Source organism: Peromyscus californicus, unplaced genomic scaffold (genome assembly GCF_007827085.1).
Source record: "Peromyscus californicus insignis strain IS unplaced genomic scaffold, ASM782708v3 Scaffold_4__1_contigs__length_199733344, whole genome shotgun sequence".
Taxonomy (NCBI): Eukaryota; Metazoa; Chordata; class Mammalia; order Rodentia; family Cricetidae; genus Peromyscus; species Peromyscus californicus.
Genome location: NW_026294562.1, coordinates 117,818,150 through 117,835,473, shown reverse-complemented (window position 1 = coordinate 117,835,473; position 17,324 = coordinate 117,818,150). Strand labels below are relative to the sequence as shown.

At 50.0% G+C, this 17,324-nt stretch overlaps 1 protein-coding gene across 9 annotated transcripts in view; it reads right to left on the bottom strand.

Moving 5' to 3' along the window:
* Window positions 1-409: 409 nt before the first annotated feature.
* Window positions 410-17,324, bottom strand: part of Cemip (cell migration inducing hyaluronidase 1) — a 160,898-nt gene continuing 143,983 nt past the window's right edge. For 8 of the 9 annotated variants that reach the window (XM_052762108.1, XM_052762104.1, XM_052762106.1 and 5 more), the window contains 7 exons: window positions 16,267-16,478; window positions 14,822-15,007; window positions 11,555-11,759; window positions 11,292-11,378; window positions 9,609-9,766; window positions 4,932-5,032; window positions 410-3,266 (listed from right to left, as the gene is read on the bottom strand). In XM_052762108.1, coding sequence (XP_052618068.1) covers window positions 3,139-3,266; window positions 4,932-5,032; window positions 9,609-9,766; window positions 11,292-11,378; window positions 11,555-11,759; window positions 14,822-15,007; window positions 16,267-16,478 — 1,077 coding nt within the window. In that variant the 3' untranslated portion in view covers window positions 410-3,138. The remainder of the gene's footprint in view (window positions 3,267-4,931; window positions 5,033-9,608; window positions 9,767-11,291; window positions 11,379-11,554; window positions 11,760-14,821; window positions 15,008-16,266; window positions 16,479-17,324) is intronic. The other variant, XM_052762101.1, reaches the window with a different exon arrangement.

Below are 17,324 nucleotides of genomic sequence, written 5' to 3'. Positions count from 1 at the left end.
TACCTCTGTGGCCATGCTCCTCTCAGATGTGGAGTTTATCCTCTGGTCAGAACTTGAGAGGAAGGACAGTGGTCTTCTAGGCCCCAGTCTGATGCCTTCCCCAGGTTCCCTAGTAGGAGGGGGAGGATTGAGAGCTTCCTGATGGCTAAGGGACCTAAGGATGAGGCAAGTACTGCCTTGCTTGGTCACATGAAATGGCATCTTCTCTGCCAGTGGACCATTCCATCTGCTCTTCTCAGCACTCCTGTGGGATGGGAGCAAGGTGGGATTCTGATATGTAAGTAGCTCTTGGGAACAAGACCAGGAAGTAAGTGGGGCAGACTTGGGTGATTTCCATCTTACTTTCCATAGACAACTGCTTTAACACGAGACTCACTGTCCCAGAAAATGAACCAAGCAGACAAGACAATGACATCCTTTGTATGTTTAATATGGTACAGCAGGATTTTTTCCAAACCAGAGCTGATGTCCTTGGCTCTGGGCACACCCCTTCCCAGTGCTCCAAAGGACATCCTCTAACAGAAGACTTTAGATGACTCTTCACTTCTCTGACAGCGACTTCTTGAAGTGCATACATAATAAATAAATAGAAAATATACCTTTGTTCATGGTGACAACTACAAGGGACATTTACATACAAAACATGCTGTGCATACAATTCCCGAGAAAGGGCCAGCTATTTAGCCAACAGGAAGAAGATGCGCCTTTCAGGAGCCTTTGGATCCAAGGTGCCTGACTCAAGGGCAGTGCTGATGAACAGAAAGGACAAGAGCGACTTTCTAAGCAAGAAAGACATTTGTGCTACCAAGAAAATGCCTGGACATGGACTCTTGGTGAATGGTTTAGGAGAGAAGGCTTTCTCTACAGAACCCTGCACTGCTCAACATATGTACAGCCTGGAGAACTTTCCAATAGGTATTTGCGGAAACGAACTGAGCCAAAGACATTCAACATTCACGGCCACCTGAAAGTGATCGCATCTTCAGTGGTTCACAGTGTGAGACCCTCGCATTAAAAATCCAATGAAACTTAGACAAGAAAAATATGAGGTCACTTTTATCTCCTTCCCCCCTCCCACTCATCTCCCCAGAAGAGGTCTTTCCTGTGATGTTAGCCACTGAAGCAACCTTGTCTTAAGAGGCTGAGACCCACAGACACCTCCTAGCATAGAAGACCTATTCAGTGAGCAAGACCCCCTAAGAGTTGGCTCAACCTGGAGAGTAGACGCTGGGACTAAGGCTCCTTGGCACCACTGGGCAGAGAGGACCAAGAAAGTCTTTGAAAGAGTTTGTGGTTGGGAAGAAAAGGGGACTCATGCCATTCATGAACCCCAGGGAACCCCCGATACCTCAGAAGATTATTGAACATGGATGGTTTCCACTCATCTGGGCGTCTGAGTTATTTGCTCAGGCAGGGTTCACAGCAGCTGAGAGACCCCGGGCCAGAGCCAACCACTCTCAGATCCCCACCCATGAAAAGCCAATTTGGCCCACCAGAAGCACATTGGCATATCCTGATGCTATCCATTGGGCATTCCAGCACCGCTGTGGAATAAGGTAGCACCAAGAGGATTCCACAGTCATGAGTAGCCCATGCCCGAGTGTGGTAGGCAGTGTGAAGAAGATGAAGGTGGCCGGGCTGCTGCCTAGAGGGGAGTGTGGAGTGTGCACTGGGGAGCAAGATGAAAAAGCCCTTTACAGAAGATCATTCTATCTGGCCCACCTCTCCCCTTGCGCGGGATATACCCCCTTCCAGCAGCTACCACAGGAGCACTGGACACCCCGGGCTAGCTGTTGAGGCAGTGTGATGTGGCAGTGGGTGCTGAGATTGGGACTCACAGACCCGGCCGTGCGGCTCTTTCCCATCGCGGGTCTCATTCTCCTCAGATATAGGTGCAAAGTTCTGGACTTCCTCTCCATCTCTGACACCCCAGATTCACCGTGGTGTGAGCATGCTCAGATATCCTGGAATCGTCTTTGGCTCAGCTCTTAGCTGAAGTGCACCGAGGCCTGTGGGAGAGCCTCAGATCTGTGAACTACACTCCACCCTCTCTCAGGGTCAGAGGGGGCCGTCTGGAAACCAGCCTGAACTAGGTTCTGTGCATCATAGCTCCGCCCTTTTCTCTCTGCTGACCCTGCCATACGTGGGTGAGCTGTGGAGGGCAAAAGGTGACCTGCAGTGACTCAGACGCTGCAGGTAGTGGCAGGAAAGCCTTCCACCTCTGAGCCATGCCAGAGGCCACCTCATCTCTCTCTACCATCTCTGTCCTTCACTCCCGCCAGCACCCAGGCCGCCCAGAAGAAGCCTTCCCCCATGTTCCTGGGTGGTGTGAACGTCCCCTCATCTACCACTGGTCAACTGTGTCACTTCCTTCTGGCCTCTCAGCCTGGTATCAGAGTGTCCCGAGACCTGGCTGCCTGTCATCTGCTGACCCCAGGTCCCCAGGTGTGAGCTCTCACCTCTCCATCCCCTGTATCAAGGGCACTTCCAGCGGAGACATCAGCTACAAAGATTGCCTCTACTGCTGGACTCCAGGCATAGAGCAAAACACTGTGGAGTTCTGCCATCCCAGGGAGGTCTTCCAGTAGCCACCTAGTCCCCACTCCAGCGTGCCAGCTGAAGTCTCTCAAAAGGGGAGCCCCTCCAGAAGAGGACTCCATCTCTTCTCCAGCACAGTCTGCCACCCTGGCCAGCTCTGTCTGCAGCCAGCTCCTAATCCCAAGAAGCCCTATCCTCGATTACAGGAGTCAAGATGGCCTCCCCGCCATCTGCCACTTAATGTGTCTGCAAGTGGCTGTGGAAATCTGTGAGTGGTCCCATCATCTGGGTCACCGCCTACCTGGGTTCAGATTCCTGCCCGAGTGGCCGTTCGCTGCCAGGACAACCCAGGTCTCTTTGTATGGTCCCCATGCCTCTCCTGACGAGGCACAGACAGGAGAGAAGCACCCAAAAGGAGGTTGTAGCGTCAGCCAACGCTGCCCGGGTGCTGCAGGTCGACTGGAGTAGGGGCAGGTGGCAGCACCAAGGTCTTTGATATCCGTCCCTTAGCCCAGTGGGGCTGAAAACCAGGGGACCCAGCCATCCTGTCCCCGGCTGCTGTAGGAGTCCAGCCCGGGATGGTAACAGTGGCAGCTGTCCTTACAACTTCTTTTTCCTCACCACGGGGATGGGCACCACTTGGAAGATTTTGGCCTTGTGTTCGTCAGTCTCCAGGGTCACCCAGGTGGGTCGAAAGCTGCCTTTGAAGCCGACGAAGGCCAATTTTTCTGTAAAGTGGGGGATCAAGGGGGGTGCCAATGAGGAAGGTAGCAGAGAAGGGCTATGTGCCCTAGCACATCCTAGCACGCCCCTCCAGCATCCTCTGCCCCAGTGGGGCATCCCCTTCCCAGCCCCACTGCGCTCTGTCCCTCTCGGGTAAGCTCTCAGCCCAGCTGGTGCTGGGACTGGGCACCTTTTTTGCATGGGGCTTGTAGGCATCGCTTGAGCCTCCTGGCCACCTCAGTAGGGTAGAGGCTCTGTAAGTTACAGGCAGGCGAGCCATGCTCAGCATGAGACAGGGTGGGTGGGGAGGGAAGAGCGCGAGCAGGATTCCTGCCTGCCTGCCTTCCAGCTGACCTACGGCCACCAGAAAGTCTCTGTAGCCTTTGACCCCCACCTGTGAAATGGTGGCATTTTTCTTCAAGATCTGTCACTTTGTGGCTCTGGGAGGGAAGGATCTTCCCAGGACATGAATGACACACAGTGTGGCACTGAGTAGAACCCCCAGATCTTAGGCTTCCATGCCACATGGTCTCTGCCCTGCACTTCAGTGACTTGGAGGCCCATGTCTACGCGCAGGACTGGCTCAGGCTGGAGGGCAGTGCCCATCTATCACCTCCGGACAAGTACCACTTGACATTGGTCATTGTATATCTGAGCCTTTTGGCAATAGCATCTTAATGTAACAGATAGAAGCCTAAAAATAGCCCCGGGGATTCAGGGAAATGACCTTGACTCCATCTCTCTACTGGCTGCTGTGACAGGCTTGTATCTTTCCGGATTTTTCTCTAGCTGCAGCATGGAATAAATATCTGCATCATGGGATGCTGGCTTTGATGCTCATTATCACCAGGACACAGTTAGTCAGGACCTGGCTCAGGAAGGCAAGGGTCCACATCCAAGCAAGCACCTCACTACGGAACTGTTGAATTCTCCCTCTTCTGTGGAGGGAACCATGCCTGCTACTCAAGTTATTTATGAATGCATGAGATAATTATTAAAAGTTCAGCAAGGTGCAAGGCTGGTAGCTATCATGGTAGTCTTCATTCACACATCTTCTCCCTCTCACTTAAACCTCTCTGGGGCCTTGTTCTGAACAATCTATGACAAATGAGCATCACGTGGACATGGATATTTATATCTGGCTAGCTTTATCCAGCATATCTAGGATGTCTGGGCTGAGGTTTCATCACAGAAGAGCTGTGTGACCTTAAACAAGCATGGAGAGTCTCTGGGATTTAATTCTCTCTTCTTTTCCTGTCTTAGAAGACAAACAAGAATTTTTTAAACTGTAATTGATGCTACAAAAGCAGACATCAGCTGGACTTATGAGGAGGATGCCAGCCCTTGGCCAGGCTGCATGGTCAGACAAAGGCAGTTTCTGATGATGCTCATACTGTCTAAAAGGCCACTTGTGGAGGAGACGGGCAAAGAGCTTTAGAAGTGTTCTTCCAGTGTCTGGTCACAAGGGAAAATGAATGGGCTGTAGTTAGCTAACCAATGTAGGTTGGTTGGCAGGCGGCACCAGGCCAGGAGGCCACCGGCTATGCCGAGGATCCTTGGGCTGTACCCAAGGCTAGTGGGAAAGAGTGCCACGGATGCAGCAAGGATAATGGCGTCTCCACACTGTCTGCCCCAGGGCTGAGGTCAGCTTTAACCTCACTCTGACTTACCTTTCAACTTGAGACCTTTGTCTGCCCCAAGCTTTTCCAACACTCTGGTCCATGGGCCTCTGGTGATGTATCTGCCCTTCGACGCCATCAGAACTATGGAACTGAGGAAGAAGAGACAGGAAAGAGAGGAAACTGAGGTGAGGGGGATGCAGGAGGGATGCTGGCCTCGGGTAGAACCTGCGGTGGCAGCGCCCAGGCCTGGCCAGGGATTTGAGAAAGGATATCCTTCCCTCTGTCTTAGCCAACATACTCTTTCCCTTCAGTGACAAGTATTCCCTAACATCTGGCCACATCTGGTGTTCCTGGTCTTCTCAAGCCTAGACAAGGCCCTTTGCTTTTACATATATGCCCACGAGCAGGACAGAGTATGTGTGAGGAGATGTTATGTCAGGGTGCTCTACCAGATCCTGTGCTGGGACTCATAGTGTGACTTCTCAGATCTCTCTCTCTCTCTCTCTCTCTCTCTCTCTCTCTCTCTCTCTCTCACATAAAATAGTTAATGTGGCAGTTTGAATGTAATTGGCCTCCATAATCTCATAGTGAGTGGCACTCTTAGGTATGGCTTTGTTGGAGTGGGTATGGCCTTGTTGGAGGAAGTGTGTCACTATGGGAGTGGGCTTTGAGGTTTCCTATGCTCAGGATACTGCCGGGTGTCTCAGTCAACTTCCTGACTCTCAGCTCTATTTCTCCAGTCCCACATCTGCCAGCATGTTCCCTGCCATGATAATAGTGGACTGAACCCCTGAAACTATAAGCAAGCCACCCCAATTAAACGTTTTGTTTATAAGAGCTGCCATGGTCATGGTATCTCTTTATAACAATAAAAACCCTAACTTAGACAATTACTCATAAAGTTCAATGCTATTTCATTTCTTTGTGTGTAGTTATGCATTTGTTTCCTTCCTTCCCTCCCTCCCTCCTTCCCTCTTTCCTTCCCACTTTTCCTTCTTTCTGATTATTTTTTTGAGAGGGGGGTATCACTATGTGGCCCAGGTTGGCCTGGAGTTTACTAGGTAGACCAAGCTGGCCTTGAAACTCCTAGAGATCCACCTGCCTCTGTCTCCCCAGTACCGGGATTATAGGCATACATTAATTATCATGCCCAGATAATACGTGCTTCTTCATTCAAATAACCTCAACTATGTTTGAGATAGAAGCCAATAAAAATGTAGTGATGGAGGAAGCCAAGACAGCTAGAAGGGAGCAAAGGAGGACTGAGAATGGGGACACAAGGGAGGAGGAGGGAGCAGCTATCAAACTACAAAGCCACCACGAGTTCCTGACAGCATGGGGTCATGGAGCCCTGCTGCAGGGGCTCTGCTTGGGGTTCCTAAGGACCATGCTGCCAACTCACAGCAGGCTGATTTCGTAAGAACGGTGACCGTGCCCCGTGCTAGGTTCCCAGTGGAGCCCGTATTTCTCTCTCTTTCTTTTTCTGTGGACCTGTGTGTGTGTGTGTGTTGTGTGCATGTAGAGGGCAGGGGAGGATGTCAGACGGCCTGTTCCACCACTCTCCACCTTATCCCCTTGAGACAGAGTCTCTCACTGAAGCTTCTGCTAGGCTGGCAGCCTGCAAACCTGAGCAGTCCTCCTGTCTCTGTCTCTCACAGGTTACAGGCACAGGTGTGGCCGTGACTAGCTTTTTACACTGGTGTTGGGATCTGAGCGCAGGTCCTAATGTTTGTGTGGCAAGTGTGGAGCCAGGGGTGTGTGTTAGTGGTTTCTGTGGATGGCACTGGGCTTTGTACAGCCTAGCCTCCTCTCAGCTGCAGGAAGTGTGTGTGGCCCAGTCTGAGAGCATTCTGGGAAGGACACTATGTAGTCACTGCATTTCCAGAACGGCCTCTGTTGTGTGTCAACACCCTCTCTCATCGGGCAAGATCAGCCTGATTTGTCAATGGGAGACTGACCAAACAGTTACACATTATTTGTGAGGGCTTCCCAGAGGGGTTGCTCAGGAGGGCAGGGGTCAGGAGCCAGAAGGACCCAATTTGCAGAAGTCACGGTGGGGAGTGGGCGGTCTGTTCTTTCTGCTTTGGGCTGTATTTAGTCCCCAGTGCCAAGAAAACAGTCCCCATCGTGGCAGACTCATGCTGGGCCAGACATGGGGAGTGAGCACCGGCCTCAGAACAGAAACAGGGTAGAAGCTTCACGGGGCTTCCGACTCCCAACTCAGTGGAATTCTGTAACCACAGACCACAGTCCAGACATGGAAAAACTGTATGGGATTCTGGAACTCGCTATTTCTCCCAATTTTGTTCCACTGGGAGCAGAAGGGAGGCTTGTGTGCAGTAAGGGCCAATGGGAAAGCAGCTAGGAGCTGTCTTGGGCTCTTTGAGAAGGCTAAAAGGCAGAGGCCCAAGGGATTGGCAAGGTGAGGCCCATTGATGAGAAAGGCTTCATTGCGAACACATCCTTGGGGTGGATCAAGGCTTTGCTCCCAAGAGGAAATTTCCCCATTGTTCAGACTCAGAATAAACACTGCAGGCCTGTGGCAGTGAGCCCAAAGGAAGGTCATACACTCAGGGTAGCATTTGGGTCAGCTGACATAAGTGGACAGGGAGACAGGCTTGCTTATCATGCAGCCTCCTGGTATGATTTGCAGGTCTCTCTCCCTGGTACATTATTCCCTTGACCACTCAGCCCCTGTGCCTGCTGACATAGTCTCACACAGGTGGAAAGTCAGAAGACGCTCCCAGAAGCTATTCTCAGTGTCTGTAGTGTGAGCTGCTGGGACCCTAGGGTCAGTGGTGGTCCCGGACATGGGTGGGGAAGGGAAGAATAGCCCTAGCCTAGGTCTGAGCCACAGAACAGAAGCACCTCCCCAGCCCCACCCAATTGCTGTTTCCCAGGAGGCCAGGGAGGCATTGGAGGATCTCATTCCTGTCTGTCTCCACTGCCAACCAAAGACTGACTGAGACCATTTATGTTTCTCCAAAGGGTGTGCAAAGGCCGCAAGGAGCCCCACACCCCACTTCAACAGAAGTCTGGGGGCTATTTCTCACTCCCAGCTTCTGTGCTCTGGTTCGTTTCAAGAAAAAGTCCCATGGCCAAAAAAGGCCTGAAGCCTACTGATCTCTAGATGATAAATGTACTTTCCCAACTTGGAAAGTTGCATTCTTCTGTATGAATCTGCACAGGAAAACTAAAGTGTGGGGCTGGGGAGCTGGCTCAGCCCAATGTTAATATGCTCGTCTTGCAAACACAAGGACCTGAGTTTGACTCCCAGAACCCATGTGAAATAAAGCCATGTGTGGTGGCACCTGTGTTTGTAATCTCTGTGCTAGGGAAATGGAGACAAGCACCAGATTCCTAAGGCTTGCTGGTTAGCCAGCCTCACCTACTTGGAAAGTTCCAGGCCAATGAGAAATCTTTCCTCAAAAAAAAAAAAAGTGCCTAAAGAATGACACCCAAGGTTGTCTTCTGGCTTCCACACACACGTGTGCACACCCATATGCACCTGCATCCATTTGCTTTCATATACATACATACATGCACATATGATGTGAAAGGAACACTGAGTAAATGTGGGAAGAGCAGATACAAAATGTGACCAAGCAAAACCTGTTCTCCAGAATCGCACATGGAGTCCAGTTCCCCCAGGACCATGAGAGGACGTCCAGAAGGGCGCTTCTCTCCACTCCTTAACTATTTACGAACCCCCAAATGTTACAGGTGCCACATGGATTGCACAGGCTCTTTTCCACCAGCTTGTGGCTACAGAGAGATTTCTATACCCATAGTACAGTTCGGGGACTCAACAAGCAGAGATTAAGTCCATTGTGGAGCCAACGTCAAGAAGTCTGATTCCTTGATGGGGCATCCATCAAGGCTCCCAATTCTGGTTCAAGCAGTGCTCCAGTGGAGAGCAGTGGATGGATGGGAATAGACATCAGGGAGGAGGACACAGATGTGCCAGACTTGGAAAGAGGTGAGGAGAGGCAACTGAGGATTCTAACATTTAAGAAGCTCAAACTAACTTCCAACATGGGAGATGGGAAGAAAAGAGCTGGCCAGGAACCTTGGTCATGGTATTGGTGATCAACAGGGACAGAGGACACCAAGGAGGGACCAGGTGGAAGGGTAATGGACTGTGTTAGACGGTGTTATAATTATGGGGTAAAAAGAAAGATACTCAGCATTAAGCTCAGAATCTGGTCTAAACATCTGGAGGATGATGATTTAGAAAAAACAAAAGGAATGGTTGATCCGGAGGATTAAAAGATAAAAAGAAGAGACAAGGGAATGAGAATTTAGTTCCATAAGAGACATCTAGATGGCATCCTCTAAGCAGCCATTGGACAGGAACGTTTGGGGTTTAGGAAAGAGATCCAGGCTGGAGCACTTCAGAAGCCACCAGCATTTGGATCCTATTGGAGGTGTGGGTGGGGATGAGATCATTGGGAGAGAGTATTGTGACGGGGGCAGAGGGTCAGGCAGCCTTCCACGGTGTGAGCCAGCAGTCCTCTCCGCCTCAGTCTGACCTACATCCACAGCAGTCCTGCCTCTAGCATGAACAGCAACAGGCATGGAGGGCTCCCCATCCAGTGGGCACAATCCGTAGGCACAGATCATCCCAACTGGCAAGTATCATACGGGGCTGGGCATGAGGGACAGGGCCCTAGCCAGGAATCTGTTGTGTCACGGGACAGTTCAGAAGCTGAGACATAGACTCACTTGTCAGGGACAGCTGCCACGTAGTTGAAGAGCTGCCAGGGTATCCCCTGCAGAATGGCATTTCTGAAGCTCCCGTGGCTCACCACATGACCTCTGTTCCCATCAATCACCACTACCTGGATGCCATCTTCTGAACAAGGGTACTTCCTCCCATCCACCTGCAAGGTCAAAGCAACACAGGCATGAGGGATCCTGGGGGCAGCTGAAGCCCCAAGGTTCTCCTTCCTATATGGTTCCTATGTAGACACTAAAGACAGAGTTACACAGTTACACAGCGACACAATTCATAAAACCTCATTACATCACTTCCCTGTGCTATCTGTAGGTTTGAATAGTGACCCTCCAGAAGATATGCCCACTAGGAACCTGTGAATTTGGCTTTATCAAGAAATAGTATTTCTGCTGGGCGGTGGTGGTGCACGCCTTTAATCCCAGCACCCGGGAGGCAGAGGCAGGTGGATCTTAGTGACTTCGAGACCAACCTGGGCTACAGAGTGAGTTCCAGGAAAGGTGCAAAGGTACACAGAGAAACCCTGTCTCGAAAAACCGAAAGAAAAGAAAAAAGAAAGAAAGAAATAGTATTTCTGAAAATGCCTTAATGACATACACATGTGTCATTATTAAAGATTCCAGGGGAGGAACATCCAGAAAGTTTTGGGCAGGCACTAAATGCCATGATGGGGGTCCCTTGGGAAGAAAGGTGAGAGATGTGAGATCGGCACAGAGGAGGGCCTCACGAAGACGGGACAAAGGTGTGAGTGAAGTAACTCTAATCCAAAGGTCCTTAGAGCCACTGGAAGTCAGAGGAAGTTTGCTGGCTTCCCAAAAGGAAAGAGAATAGCTTTTTTGTTTTAACCCACACAGCTTGTGGCGACTTATCACACCACCACCCGTTAGAGTTGAACCTGACATGTCCCTACAGGCTCATGTTCTGAATGATGACTCCCCACCTGGTGAGGATGTTTCAGGAGTATGTGGACCCTTTGGGAGGTAGAATCTAACTGAAGGAAGTAGGCTACTATAAGTTGGTCTTTCAAGGTTATTCCTGACCCCTAGTTTCCGCCTCTCTCTTGGCTTCCTGGTCCTCCATGAGGTCCACAGCCTCTGCTACATGTGCAGGTGTGGTGGTGTGAATGAGAATGGCCCCCATGGGTCCATATATGTGAATGCTGGGTCCCCACTGGGTGGGACTGATTGAGAAGGGTTAGGAGGTGTGACCTTGTTAGAGGAGGTGCGTCACTAGGGATGGGCTTTGGGGTTTCCAAAGACTCCTACCATTCCCAGTGCCTCTCTCTGCCTCCTACTTGTGGATCAACATGGAAGCTCTCAGATGTTCCTACCACCATACCTTTTCTCCATTATCATGGTCTCTAGCCCTCTGAACCTGTAAAGCCCCAAATTAAACACTTTTCATTTATAAGTTACCTAGGTCACGGTGTTTTGTCACAGCAACCGAAAAGTAACCATGACAGCGGGCCTCTGTGAACTGTGCTCCTCTGTGAACTGTGCTGGCCTGCCATACCTTCCTCACTACAGTGAACCAAAACTCTCTGAATCACGAGCCAAAATAAATCCCCCCCCCCTTGTAAGTTATCAGGTACTGTGTTCACAGTGAGATAAAAGTAGATAATACACCCACTCCACCTCCGTGAGCAGCCTTGGGTCTACAGAACCTTTGCTTACTTCAATATAAGCGACGTCATTCCGCAGGTGGAAGTAGTGTTGCCTGGAACTTTCCATCTTCACCTCCAGGAAGTGGTCCTTTGTCTTCTGAAACACAAACACGGAACAGTAGTAAGGCTGTGAAGTCCGGGTAGTCGTTCTCCTCACGTGCCCTGCGCCTTGACCCGGAACTGAGTCGTGGAGCTGAGGAGGTATCCAGAGAGGAGTGCAGCTGGGTTTGAGCCTCCTAGAGGCAAAAGGCCCAGCCCGCCATGGCCACTTACCAGCTGAGCTCCAAAGAGCTTCTTGGGCATTGGTACATCCACTGTGGCCCTCTCGGTGAACCTGGGGTAAGCAGTGGCCGTGCAATCGCTGATGCCCGCGTTCCTTGGGATCAGGGCTTTGATCTTGATCCTCTCGCAGCCCTTCATGGAGCAGAAGGCAAATTTCTCCCTTTCGTTCTGGGCTTTTAGCTTCAGGAAGAGCAACCTACACACAGAAAGAATCTGGCTGTTGCTGTGGGATACTTAGAACCCCCTTTTCACCCAAATCAAACATGGTGGCACCCACTCGTCATCCCAACACTTGGGAAGCAGAGGTGGGAGGGTCAGGTCACCTCAAGTTTAAGAACAGACTCGTCTATATATTGAGTTGAAGGCCAGGCAGGACTACCTAGCAAGACCTTGTCTCAAGCAAACAAATGAACAAACAAATCAAAAAAAATCTCCTGGTCACTGAGATTACTTCCCGAGGGCCTTAAATCATGGAATTTGCCTGTCAGAGAGTCATATGTATGCAGTTGGAGGAATAAAATAAATACATTTATGAATACATTCAAGAAGGAGCTAAGAATGCTGGCAAGTATTTTCTGAGGAATAACTATGTCGTACAACAGTAAATTGACATATCCTCTCATTTAAATCATCAACTTTGCCCACTGGGTACCATTATCACACTGACTTGCCAGATGAGGAAATTGTCTCAGAGACGTGACCGCACTGCTGGGGAGCAGCAGAGCTGGGAGTTTTCCCATTCCGTCGTGGGTCCTAACTCTGCTTGTCTTCAAGTCATAACTTCTCTAATAATAACTATTGGGAAGGCAGCTGACCCACGTTCCTGGGAGGCTGATTGTGAGGCCGCCGCAGAACTAACTTGGCATTTGTTATTGTTGTTCCTTCATCTCAGAAAAACGCTCTCAAGTCTGTCTGAACTATCTAATGAGAAGGTCTGACTGTCCACACTTCTCTTTTGCGGAGCCAGCTTTCAACGAGCACACTTGGCTTTGGGCCTGCGTGCCACAATCTACTCCACCCCACTTCTGACCAGAGCAGGGGCTCACGCTGGATTCTCAATAGGCTGTTTATATTTATTCTCAATAGGCAGGCAAGAGGATGCACTCTCTGGTGGGCGAGAATGAAGTGGTTGGTCTTGTTATTTACTGGTTGGTAACTGAGTTGTAAGGGCATGTGAGTGGTGGCTGCTGTGACGATGTTGTGCCATGGCTCTCCCAGGAAATCGAGAAAAGAAGGCAGCTTGAGAGGAGACCCTAATAACAAGAGGCTTGGCATACACGTGCACATTCATGTGCGTGAGAGTGTGAGGGAATGAGCCTTGTCTTGGATTTGAGTTGTTTCAAGCCACTACAAATCAAGAACCTTTGTTCTGCTGGGTGTGGTAGTACACATCTTTAATCTCAGCACTTGGAAAGCAAAGGCTGGTGGATCTCTTTGAGTTTGAGGCCAGCCTGGACTACATAGTAAGTTCTTTGCCAGGGCTATCTAGTGAGACCCCGTCTCAAAAACACAAAAGCCAAACACACATACAAACAAAAAAATACCTTTGTTCCTGGAATCAAGTGATCCCTGACTAAAATGGAAAGTGCCAGACACAGGAACCTCCAGCTCAAGGCCAAGCACAGAGCCAGTCCATCTGTATGCTCTGTGTGGTGGGGAGGCTGCAGGATGACCTCCTGTGAGTGTTGCCCATGGCTACATCATACCGGGGCTCCCTTCCCCATCAGGATCCATGCCAAGGACCAAGGAGCAGAAGTTGGCATGGCCCCTTCGCTCCTATACTGGACTTAACAGTGTTAAGATTTCCTTGTTGCCAGATGAGTACGAAGGAATTTGGGAGACCATCCATCCCACACTCCTGTACAGATGACAGTTCTGGCCTTGATCTATAACCTGTGGGTGTCCCAGTGATCTGAACTGAATGTTAGGGCCCTGGGATGGTGAAGAAACTAGGGTCTAGCCTCCATGGGCCCCATGCTTCTGGAGAAGTGCTGTCAATGGCCATACTTCTCTACACCATACTTCATTGTTTGCTGACACCTCCCTTGGTGGAAACTGATAAACGCAGTAGTATATACAGAGCACAGCTAAAACCAAGCCAGGGCCCACTTCCCACCTTGGAACTCCTCCTCTTAGCCAGCCTGTTTTCATTTTATCCCTAATTATGGCAAATTGATTTTCCTTTTTTTTAAAAAAGAGAGAAGCTACTTTGTTTTTTCCTTATAAGAAAAGCAAAATGCCCATTAAATGACCTTTCACCTTTCTCTCTAAAAGGCTTCTGTGGCCAGCTTCATCACTCTGGGTCGTACTGGACTTCCCCAGTTATTAGTCTGGAGTGTGTGTGTGTGTGTGTGTGTGTGTGTGTGTGTGTGTGTGTACAGGCACATGTGTTTATACATGAAAGTAGAGACCAGAGGTCAGCTCTTGGTGTCATCCTCAGGAGCTGTCTGCCAATGGCCATACTTCTCTATACCATACTTCATTGTTTGCGGACACCTCCCTTGGGGGAAACTTTTAAGAAATTTTAAGAAAGGGACTTGCATTTTTCCCTGGATTTTGCAGACTGAACTAGGCTGGCTGGTGAGCCCAAGGAACTCGCCTGTTTCCACCTCCCCAGTTCTGGGGTTTTAAATGCATGCCCCTGTGCCTATCTTTATTACGAAGGTGCTGGTGGGCTGAACCCAGGTCCTCGTGTTTGCACAGAAGGACTTGGCTGACTGAACTAGCTCCCCAGCCCCGGATTTATTGTTAGGGGAAGGGGCCAAAGAGCCCCCTAGTGTCTTTGTGCAGACACCATGCTTCCATTGTGTGTCTGTTGACCAGGACCCAGTGAAGGTCAGCGGAATTTGGGGGCCTTGGATCCAGCTGGGGTAGGTTTGTGCTGGGGCCCCTGGCCAAGTCACTCTTACTTTTCCAGTGTCTTCTTTTCCCACCTTAAAATGAGCAGATTATTTGTTCCCTTTGGGTTTCAGGGATCACATTCCATGTTTGTGTATTTGGTTTTCCTTACTCCCTTTACGTTTTTTTTCTGAAAATTTCTCTACAATCCACTTGCAGATTTAATAGAGAGTTTAGGTCTCTCCCAATGTTTGACTGCTTTAAGTGGTTAAGAACATGGTTAGTGTTAGGGTCACAGTGCCTAGGAAAGCATCCTGTACTCATAAGTATCAACTACACTGTACTTCCTAGAGTTACGGTTAGACCCAGGATACACAGTGAACTGAGCCCCATTTCTGCAGACCATAGGAGCCTCCTTACCCAGAATCCTCATCCCAGTAGTAGTGGCTCCTGCCTGGATAGCTCTGCTCCACCTTGTCCATCTGCATGGTCCTCACAAAGGTCCCGGTCTTGGATGTTTGCTTCAGCAGGCGATTGTGAACATCCGAAAGGATGGAAAAGGTGGTGCCTCTTGGGTAGCAGAGCCCCACTCGGATCCAGTCGCCCCTAGGAAGGAAGGTGGAGTTAGTTCTGGGCAAGGGTGTCCAGGCCCCAGGGCCCTTGAACACACCACAGGAAGAGTGGCTGAAGAATTCTAAGTGGGAAACTTTGAAAGAATAAGTACTAAGTCACAAAGTGTTCAAGGAGAAAAGGATGGATGGCGACCAGAGGTGGCCGAGGAGGGCCATCTGGATGGTCACCTATGAGCATTCAAGGGCTGATCTAGGGTTGCTCTGCATGGGTTTTGGCTGGGAAAATGGTATTCTTTCAACTAGGCTATGATTAAAGAGCACAAGCAAGTGAGGGCTGGGTTCAGCCCCTTCCTGATAGAGCGTGATCAAAGGGCCGGTTTCATCCTCCTTTCTGCAATGGATGAATGTCTGTCTCAGGAGTACAGTGATGAGCATATGATGCATGTAGGAAATGCATGAATGGGAAAGCACGCAACTGACCTGATGCCCTCAACCTTATAGCTAGCTTCCTCTCTGCCATGATCTATATTGATGGACTTGATAGGTCCTTGGACCACCCAGGAAAGGCTGTGCCGGGAGGGATTATCTAGATGAGGCTAGCCTCTCACCATGCCAGTGAGGGATTTTCCTGATTAGGTTAATTGAGGTGGGGAGACCTGCCTAAACGTGGGTAACACCATTCCATTGGCTGAGATCTTGGACTGAATGAAAAGAAGCATGCATCTCCCTCTGCTCCCTGACGGCAATGTGACCAGCTGCCTCAAGCTCCTGTTGACATGATACCCACACCACAACAGACTTTAACCTCAAACCCTGAGCCAAAATAAGTCCTTCCTTCCTTAAGTGGCTTCTATTAGGTTATCTTAACACCGCGACAAAAAAGTAACTAAGATGCACTCACAGAGAGCTTTGTTCCCTTCTCTATAAATAACAGCAGCAATGCCCTGTGGCTTTTTTTCCATTTACTGAGCACTTGGTAATGCCAGGAGCTGGGTGGTAGTTATCATATACTCATTAGCTCGCTCCACATTCTTTGTTCATTTGGGAGGCAATCATCACCCTAAGCCTCCAAGAGGTTAGCTGCTCTGACCAAGGTGGGCCCAGTATGCATCCTGAGCCAGTGTCCTTGGATTCTCAACTCTGGGTGATGAGAACCCCTCTGGGTACCACCTGCAGGGGTGACAGGGACCAGCCTGAGGTCCTCACTAGCCATGAGGAGTTCTCACTCTCCCTGCCTGTGTTCAGCCGGTGCCACTGTCCTGGGTCATGTTATCCTGAGCTGCTCTGACTCACTTGTTGAAGTTGATGAGCCAGATGGCAAGCTCCGCTGGGGCTGTCTGGTCCCAGTGGATGGTATAGCCTTTCTGCAGGGTGATGACGGGCTGATATTGCTGGTAGTGGGTGCTCCTGGTGAGGGCCCCCTCCAGGTAGAGGGGGTGGCTAGGGAAGTCATTCTTGATGATCTTCATGCGCAGGTTGCTGCTCTTGTAGGCCTGGATGTACATCTTTGAAAACCCAAAAAGGAAACGCACAAAGAGGCCGTTAGGAGGGGTTGTTTCAGTGTCTGGTTATCATCGGATCACAGAGGGCACTTCCAGAGCTACTGTCTCTTTGCAGAGCCTGAAGGAAAGGAAGCCCAAGTAAGAGGACACCTCTCTCTCTGCTGGGAACACAGCCTAAGCTGCACTGTGTTCATCAGTCACTTTCTGTGATTTCCAAAAAACTGACCTCTGCTGAGGAGTGACCAGTGGAGCTGCCAGGAGTTGGTGAACTGTGAAAAATGGAGGCACATGTGGAAAGACAAGAAAGGGGAAGAGGAGGCCCTTCCTTCCTTCCTTCCTTCCTTCCTTCCTTCCTTCCTTCCTTCCCTCCTTCCTTCCTCCTTCCCTAATTCCTTCCTTCTTCATTAACCCCCCTCTTCCTTTTCCCTTTTTCTTTCTTCTGTCTGTACTGGGCATTAAACACCACAGGTGTTAGCAAGCACTCCTCCACTGGCCGTATCCCTAGGCCTCTTTTTACTCTTTGAGTCAAGGAAGATCTCACTAAGTTGCCTACCCAAGCTGGTCTTGAAACTAATGAACTTGTAATCCCCCTGCCTCCACCTCCCTAGCAGCTGAGGTGTCAGGACCTGTAGCACCGGGCCCGGTTTGTAGGGGTGTACTCAAACTCTACCGCAGACACAACTGGCCCTTCACAGCCTATGAGAGGTTGTCTGGGTGTGTTATCTTACATCACTCTCTGCCCCTCTGCCTGGGGGCCAGGTAGTGTATGTATCAGTACCCACTAGATGAGAGTATGTTGTCTCATTCAAAGAAAAAATGGGTAAAATGTCTGCTCTAAAGGCATAAGGA